Here is an 8,706-nt window from a genome sequence, read left to right on the forward strand (position 1 = left end):
AATGACGTCATTAATTTTAAAGAAATAAACATGCAATAAAATGTACATAGTACGAGGCATTTAATACAAATAAATATATGAGTATTTGGCAATACCTTCCTCTTGACCTGCCACAAGTGCCACACAAAAACATTCACAAGAGAAGGAGAGACGCAGGAAAGCATGCAAAAAAGTTAAAAGACAAACATTGTATGAATATACATATATAGTATAAAATGTTTGTAATGTAAGTGACATAAAGCTAGAAATAAAATTGAAAGTTCTGTGGCACGCGGAGATATGTAACTAGGAATAAAATGTTAGTCACTGATACATTCCAAGTAGAACTTTTTACAAAAATTAAATATTATTTGAATAATATACTTCATTACTGTTTTAATGTTTTAAAATTTCATATTCAAAACATCTAAAAAATTGTAAACTTGAAAACAATACTTGATCTATAAATGATTAATTTTGTGTTAATTAGAAATGTCAACTCTTTACACAATAAAAAGCACTTTATACAGTGTATAAAAAAAGTTAAAACTTTCTAATAAAATTATTACATGAAAGAAATACTAAAGAACAATACAATTTTGACTGCAGCAATATTTAAAATTTCAGTATTTATACCTATTTGATAGATTGAAAATAGCATATTTTGTATAATCAGCAAACAAGAAGTTTATTGTTTAAACTAACATAAGTTTATCTTACCTGAAATTCATCCCATGGAATAGATGAACATTCATCATTGCCAATATTTGAAACTTGAACTTTAATCGACGATGCATATCCAGAAGATTGTTGAATAAATTCAACTTTGGATAATTTGAATGTTGCCATAGATACCTAAAAAAGAATCGCACTTAATTACGTCATTTTATGTATTATAAAACAATACATACAATATCTTTTCGTTTGCACACACTATCCATAGATTTTTCACTTTGAGTATCAGGAGTTTCTTCAACTACTTCACTAGCTTCTTCTATTGCTGCTACTCTAATAGAATTGTCAATAGAAAACATTACATCCATTTTTTCTTGATCTTGAAGATTACCTAAAACGTAGTTCTCACTATCAGAACTAACATCACTCCTTATGGATACAGTATCACTGCTACCATCCTCTGGTGAAGCCTTCAAAGCTGAATCAATAGATGTCATTAAATTACTTAATCCTTTTTTCATAGAAGAAAGACCAACGTTGAAATTATTAGGAATGAATGGTGTATTTGAAGATGAGTCCCCTTTGCTATGTTTATGCATAGTATCAGCAACATATCGTAGATTAGGTAATGCTTTTTCTTCTTCTACACCAATGTATTGTTTATCATGTGTCACATTCCCTATCTGTTGATCATGTTTATTTGTACCATTATGTTTAAACGTGACAACAGTTTGAGGTGGACTAACATATTGCATACAATCCATAGACAGTATTGGTGATACATCACTTTGAGGAGTTATTACTTCATTACTTACGCTAATCTTTTTACTGCTACTCTCAACTCGTTCTGTATTGTTTTGCCATGGAATAGATGAACATGCAATATCGTCAGCTATGCTAGATGAATCTGGCATAACAGATTCCAAATCTCCTCCAGAATTTTCTTTGCCAGGAGTGTGAGATGGCATGACAAAAGTTACTTCTACTTGCGGTACTAATGCGCCAATAATAATTGAACTATCAGAATCGACATTCAATATCTTATTGGAATCGATGGTTAGGTATGTTGCCATTTCTGATAAAACTTCCGACAACCTCAATAAGAACAAGTACTGATAATGGTTTATCTGTACGCTAACTAAATTGCTTATATACGCAAGACCATGAATGTCAGCAGTAGAAGATTTATTTTCTGACGAATTCATTGACATATAGCACCATAAAGTTAAAGGAAATGCATCGAGAAACGGTACAGGACGATTATGTCCAACCGCGCGAGCACCAAGAAAATCTCCCCAAACGGGTTCCAAATTACAGCACCACACGTCTTTAGCTTCAGTCCATAAAAGTTCCCGATGTAATTGGCGAACTAATTCATTTACAGAATTGCTACTAAAGTTAGGTGGTGGATAACGGATATTATCAGTGCCTGTAACACACAAAAAAATATAAAGTATACAGAATTAGATAGAAATATAAAAAATGTATTTATATATAAAAGCATTTACCTGCACAATGTGCCAAAAATTTATCTGTTAAAACGTGAAAATCATCCGATTTGTTTGGAAATTCTGTACCAAAAAACATATGACCCATTTGAAAAGCATTTAGACATTGTGCTAAATCTGCTCTTGAAGACCTTTCAGTAGATCGAACATTTGTTATTGATGCCCTTGAAGTCTGAATGTGTAAAGACTTTGGTCTGTCCTTTTGATTAGGATAATCTTGTTGGCTTTCAAAAATTATCTGGACATAATTATTATGTTAATAATACAATAGAATTAAATATAAAGATTCAAAATAAATATATTAACACTTACTCTTGGAAGTATAGCTTCAATTTTCACATCAAAATACATTAAGTTAGTGGAAGTATATGTTGCTTGTTTATCTTTACTCATTAAAGAATGACATAAGTTTAATGCAAAAGAATTAAACCACAAACAGGAACAGAGATCAAAATTTACTTGAATAGGATTCAATTGTACATAAAATTTTGGTGGTGGCACTAAACAATTACAAAATATACAAAATTATAAATGAATTTCAATTTAAAACAAATTTAAATGTACTATATACTAAGAAGTAGTTAAAAAAACATAATAGTTATATGTTTACATACATGGAAATGTAATATCTCCAGGATAATAATAGTATGTAAACTCGGCATGAAGAATTGTAACATCTTCTGGAAGACAAAGCCTGTCTCTATCACCTAAATAAAATAAAAGCATTTCAATAAAAAATATAATAATAATATGAACATATGCTCCAATAACATACATGCCTTATGAATATACTCCATACAATTATAAAAATTCACATAATGTTATTATACGTGACATATTACAAAATGCGAACTATAATAATTGCATGAAGCATAATGATTTGTATGTTCCTATGAAATATGGACTTCGGGATCTGTAAAATGAGCGTAACAAATTCTTTTGCTGCACGTTTTTTAGGAGATACAAAAACCATTTTGTCCAAATAATACATCAAAGTTTACCTCAACAAAATCTTAACTTCTATTTTTATAATTGAAAATTTATTGATATTGCATTACGTATTTTTAATATCTCTGACATATTTTGCACATTTTATTTTTAATTTCACATGTGAATACATTCGTTTATTGTATTTATTAAATATCAATTAAGAAAGTATTAGTAATTGTTCATATCTTTTAAAAAACATACAATGAAAGATTTTGCTTAATGTATCTGCTTCAAAAAAGCAAGTTATGCTGTGATTATATTTTAACTATAATTACACTTCGGATTGATTATACATATATCAATAACTGTTCATATATTTATTACTGCTGTTAAATATTTCTTGCACCAAGTTGTGAATTAATGCTAGATTATATAATACATATATGATATTGTAAACAACATAACACATGAAGCAACAGAATTTCTCAAATATGAAGCTACGTTTAAGTAGTTTTTATAACGCAATATTAATATAAATATGCTACAACTATATGTAATTTGTACCTGATGCGTGTTTCTTCCTTGTTTGAGCTGTGCAATTATTAAACGAAATAATTATTTATATTATATGGGGGCTTCCTATGAAAGATCATTTTTAAAAAACAAACCTATTAAATAAATTAACTTTATTGTCATAAAATTTACACATACCTGCAACAAATTCTTTTGGTACAGGACTGCGAGACGTTGTAGTTACTTTATACAACGTGAAGTCATTAATTCTTATTATAATACATGTTGTCATTAATTTGGCAAGCTGTTCCAAAATATAATTTTTCACTGGATTACCACTAGGATGTTGCGATTTTTTTTGCTCATGAGAGCCTGTAGTTGCATTTTGAGCTTGATTACCTTTTTCCAAATTTTCTCCCATACCTTTTGTATTATTAACTAAATAGAAGCAAGCGAAAATGCTTTATCAGTGTTAAAATTCACACCTTATTCTTTATTACTCTCTCAGATACAAACCTGTGACATTTCCTTGACTTCTAGTTAAAGGAGAATGCTGTGTTCTACCAGAATCAATGAGGTCCATAAACTGACTTCGAAATGAACTTAACGATTGTTGTAACCATTGGCTGTGAGGTGTAGCATTCTCTTTGTAGTTAGCCCAATGTTTTCTATCAGCCATTGCTAAATGATATGGATAATAATCAACTTGAAACCTGACTAGTGAAATTTGCAGTACACCACCATCTTTTAAATCAGGATAGGAAGATCTACCATCTAGATACAAAATAATTGGTATTATAACATTATTATAATATGTTGAGGATTGAAAATGCAATGACATCTGGAGGGAGGCAACGGAAAAGTTGCCACCGTTTTTTATTTTCTAGTGCGTGCGGCCTCGTGGCTCGCCTGGACGCAGTCTTAGTCTAATGTCTCAAGTTGAACGTCGTTACACATCGTAGACCAATGTACAAAATAAAATAAACTATAACATAATAAATAATAAAAAGTTTGTAATTACTTACTACCAGCTTCATCACACAAGTGCAAATCGATTCTTTGACAAAGAAAATGGTATGATGTTTCTATAACATCATATCTTGAAAAGATTTTTGAAATAACAGTATTATATTGATTTTTTGTTCTTGACTGTTGAGATATTTGTGCTTGATATTCTGGCAATACCTTGAGACATTGAAATATAGTTAGGCATGATTGAAACTATCCTTTTCTTTTGAATTTTACATTTACAAACCTCTAGTTTTCTAGCTGCTTTAGTTTTACGTTCTAAAATTGTAGCTTTTTCTATCAGACCTCCTAAAGAATCAATAAAATGAAGTGCTGCTTTCAATTGAGAATCTGTTAAAACCCATAGTAGGTCATCTAATATAAGAATCAGTCTTGATCCCATAACAAAACAATCTGAAATGCAAACACATGCATCATCTATATTTAGTACAGCTAAAAAAACAAAAAAAAATGACATATTTACTATATATTAACATATTTATAACCTGATATTCTTTTTTTGATAGTAATCCGACACCTTGCTTGATTTGTAAGTAAAAGGAAAGGCATAAGATTCTTGTCTTTAGTACTTTGTGCTTCTATTCTAACTGTTTGCCATTCTAATTCTTTAAAAATAAGTAACTGTCCACGATCAGGGTCTTTTACTCTAGTAGTTCTAAGATCACAACGTTGCCATGTTGCAGACTTTGATTCCACAATAATACGATTCATCTATGGTAAAAAAAAAAAATAGTTTCATAACAGTTTTCAAGTACATCAGAAACAGATTTTATCAAAAAATTAAAGAATAATATTATATACCTGAACTGAAGCAATGAATGCAGGACTTTTAAATGTAACTGATACAGTATTAACAGTTACTGTTATACCATCAATTACTTTATGTATAAAAGAATATTTCGCAGGACCAGTGTATGAAGGCAATCCTTGTGAAGAAGACAGATCTCTTAAATCTTCACATGTTTCTATTTCTATATGAACTTCATCCAAACTCTATAAATATTAAAATCTAATGAAAATTATAAACATCAAATATCAAATTTTATTGTGATAAAAACAAGCATTTGTTAATCTAAGCCATGATGGCAATTCTAATAAATCTGTTAGAACTGTTTCATCAAGTTCTAAGTTTGTTAGTTCACCTTCTCCTTTAAATGTACTTAAATTTATTTTATCAGCTGATAAATTCTTAGTAAACCTATAAATTTATATAAATTCATGAAGTAAATATTATGTGCCTAATGAAATACAGAAATATAATTTCTTTTATAACAAATTCAGAACACATATGGAAATTTGTATGGAACATCAAAGTACGCATAATACAGATGTACTGAAACAAGGAAAAAAGTTTTACTTCATCTGTAATTTTAAATAATTATCTGTAAATTGTCATATTAACAATAAAAATTAAAGAAATTATTAATAATTTAACAGTAATAATACTGACTAGGAAACTAACTAAAATTATCTACATTTATAAATATTTATAATATGACTAACTTTAGTAAGGGTGGTGCAATTTTTAATTGTATATTGAACTAAAGATAAGGAGACTCATTTAACGGTTGAACCGTATAAATACCTTGACAGATGTTTCAATAGTTGCTTTTTAATTATTGACACCATTTTTTATTTATTTTTATTAATTAGTTTCTACAACCCCAAATATGCGCTTCAACATGGTTAATTTGACACTACACATTTGCAGTGAACCACACGATTCGTTCATACATGCCACGATTGTCTACGACTTCGACTCAAGTAGTCAGTAAATGGACTACACTGCTGAATTTCTAGTTTTTTTTCTCGTCTTTTTTCTTCACTTATATTCGTATTACTCAATCTTGATTAACAGAGTTTAGGATTAACAAAATATATCTAGTTATATTTTTAATTTTTACACTATTTTAATAAATAAATTGCCACTTTATTCGTTACTGTAAGAATAAAATCGATCTATATTAACATACCTGTATTAATGTATTTAACTGACGTTCAAGTGTGTAATTTCATTAACGTGCACCTGTGCAACAAAGAGTTTATAAAGATGAAATCTATTATTTCATCGTTTTTCGAATTGTACATTTAAATGTAAAATCCTATAACGAACTAGAAAAAGTTAAAAAAATAATAAACGTTAAATGAATGAAAAAAAATTGTAGAAAACTGAACTTTATGTCGTCCTATTTTAAAGTAATTACGCTTTAATGTCAGCAACATAAATTTAAAATGTGCGATGAAAGTAAATAAATTGTTCTACTTTATGAGAGGAAGACGTTTATATTTGTATTCTACATATAATGCTTGAATATTCTATCTTCTTCAATTTTTAATGTATAAGCGTTTACAAAATTATTTCAAACAAATAAACCTTCACTTTATTTTAGCTTGTTAAGCAATTTAATCTCAATGAACCGAATGTGTGAACACAAATTATATATGTCATGTATCTATATCTTATTTTCTGGTACGGTATACAAATTTTTGTAAGAGTATACATGATTATATATTTGGAATAAATTAAAGTATTATCATTTCCAAATATTTTTTATATTTGTGTATTACACAATACTTGTTAAATACGTTCCAATTTCAATTAATTTATAAAAAATATTTCTTTGGATAACCTTTTAGTCCAACATATTTTGGCAAATTGAAATATACGTCGAAATTTTTAAACAAATAAGGAAGAACGTAGTGCATTAATATTAACAATACCTTGTACTTATATTTATTTCGTAATTTATATAGTAAAACAAATCTATTTTGCTTTATTTTTGTTATTGCATTATTATTAGGCAATGGCACAAACAAGTCGTACGTATTTATATACTGATGGATTATAAATGTTACAATTAATATATAACAATATATTACCATACATAATTGATTTTAATTGTTACAGAAAGTATATGTGTAACATTACCTACACGCATAACAAAACAAATTAGTACATGTGCAAATAGTAAACACTATGTTACGAATTTTTTACAAAATGCATTGCCTTTCTATGATACTGATTCGATAGCAGATGAATTAAGAAAGGTATAATAACAGTTATTTGTAATATATGAATAAAGAGCATAAAAATACAGTAACATAGTAAAAATATAGCATAAAATTTAATTTCTATGTTATATTATTCAATTAAATAATAATATATTAAGAAAAGATGTACAGGAAAATTGTTAACTAGTAGAAAACGAATGCAACTTGGTTTACGTAAGATTAGTTCTAAGGGTGACTTAAAATATATAAATTTATTACCATTAAATCAGTTATGGTTAAATTACATGCAACAAGTACTTGGTACCAAATTGTTTACTAATATTCCAAAAGATCCAACTGATCCAAATTGGGAATATGTGAATCAACAGTTGATTAAAGCAGATTTTCATGGTGCTGAAATATCAGTTGTTGGATCAAAATGCCCTACTTTAGTTGGACTAAGAGGCATAGTTATTCAAGATACTAAAAATACCTTTAGAATTTGTGGAAAGGACAATATTGTACGAAGTATGAAATTTTTGTTTCATATATTTTAATACCATTAAAAAAGTGTGTGTATATGTGTATACACATTACAATTAATATTTATTTTCAGCAATACCTAAGGATGTTGTTATTATGAAAATTTATTTAACGGTAGTATGTTTGGAATTTTTTGGAAAGGATCTTTCTATAAGACCTACTGAACGAACTATAAAAAAGTTCAAATGTGGACGTGTATATGAACTATAGTAATATTTGTACAAATAACTTTACTACATTTATGTAAAATCATAATTTATAAAATTATAAATTAACTTACCTTTTCTTTCAATACTTATCAATTAGAAAGCATATATCTTAATTTTTAATAATGTAACATTTTCATTGATCAAATATAAACTTTGTGTATAAACAGATTTTTTAAGATTCGTTACATTTCACATATTAATGTAATTTTGCATTCCATAACACAATTAATACGCATGTACTGAAGCATGTTGCCATTTAGAAGTTAAAGGACTTCGTAAGTTTTATCACTAATTTTATTACCAATGAACAAATGTTGTAAACCTACAAA

General features: G+C 28.0%; 2 protein-coding genes across 2 annotated transcripts in view; one reads left to right on the forward strand and one right to left on the reverse strand.

The window, feature by feature from the left end:
- Nucleotides 1-6,264, reverse strand: part of LOC108578959 (UHRF1-binding protein 1) — an 8,921-nt gene extending 2,657 nt beyond the window's left edge. Inside the window, 14 exon segments of the mRNA XM_017942381.1 lie at nucleotides 96-107; nucleotides 700-834; nucleotides 891-2,083; nucleotides 2,163-2,400; nucleotides 2,475-2,662; nucleotides 2,777-2,869; nucleotides 3,657-3,683; nucleotides 3,804-4,043; nucleotides 4,122-4,379; nucleotides 4,631-4,790; nucleotides 4,861-5,027; nucleotides 5,120-5,345; nucleotides 5,436-5,832; nucleotides 6,220-6,264. Of these exon segments, the coding sequence (XP_017797870.1) occupies nucleotides 96-107; nucleotides 700-834; nucleotides 891-2,083; nucleotides 2,163-2,400; nucleotides 2,475-2,662; nucleotides 2,777-2,869; nucleotides 3,657-3,683; nucleotides 3,804-4,043; nucleotides 4,122-4,379; nucleotides 4,631-4,790; nucleotides 4,861-5,027; nucleotides 5,120-5,345; nucleotides 5,436-5,832; nucleotides 6,220-6,263 (3,378 nt within the window). The 5' untranslated portion in view covers nucleotide 6,264.
- Nucleotides 6,265-7,438: 1,174 nt separating this feature from the next.
- Nucleotides 7,439-8,378, forward strand: LOC108578992 (ribonuclease P protein subunit p29). Its single transcript, XM_017942417.1, is given in 4 exon segments — nucleotides 7,439-7,454; nucleotides 7,543-7,739; nucleotides 7,805-8,153; nucleotides 8,242-8,378. Coding segments are annotated over 4 exon segments (699 nt in total).
- Nucleotides 8,379-8,706: the final 328 nt, after the last annotated feature.

This window comes from Habropoda laboriosa, unplaced genomic scaffold (assembly GCF_001263275.1).
Source record: "Habropoda laboriosa isolate 0110345459 unplaced genomic scaffold, ASM126327v1 scaffold30, whole genome shotgun sequence".
In the NCBI taxonomy this organism is placed as follows: domain Eukaryota; kingdom Metazoa; phylum Arthropoda; class Insecta; order Hymenoptera; family Apidae; genus Habropoda; species Habropoda laboriosa.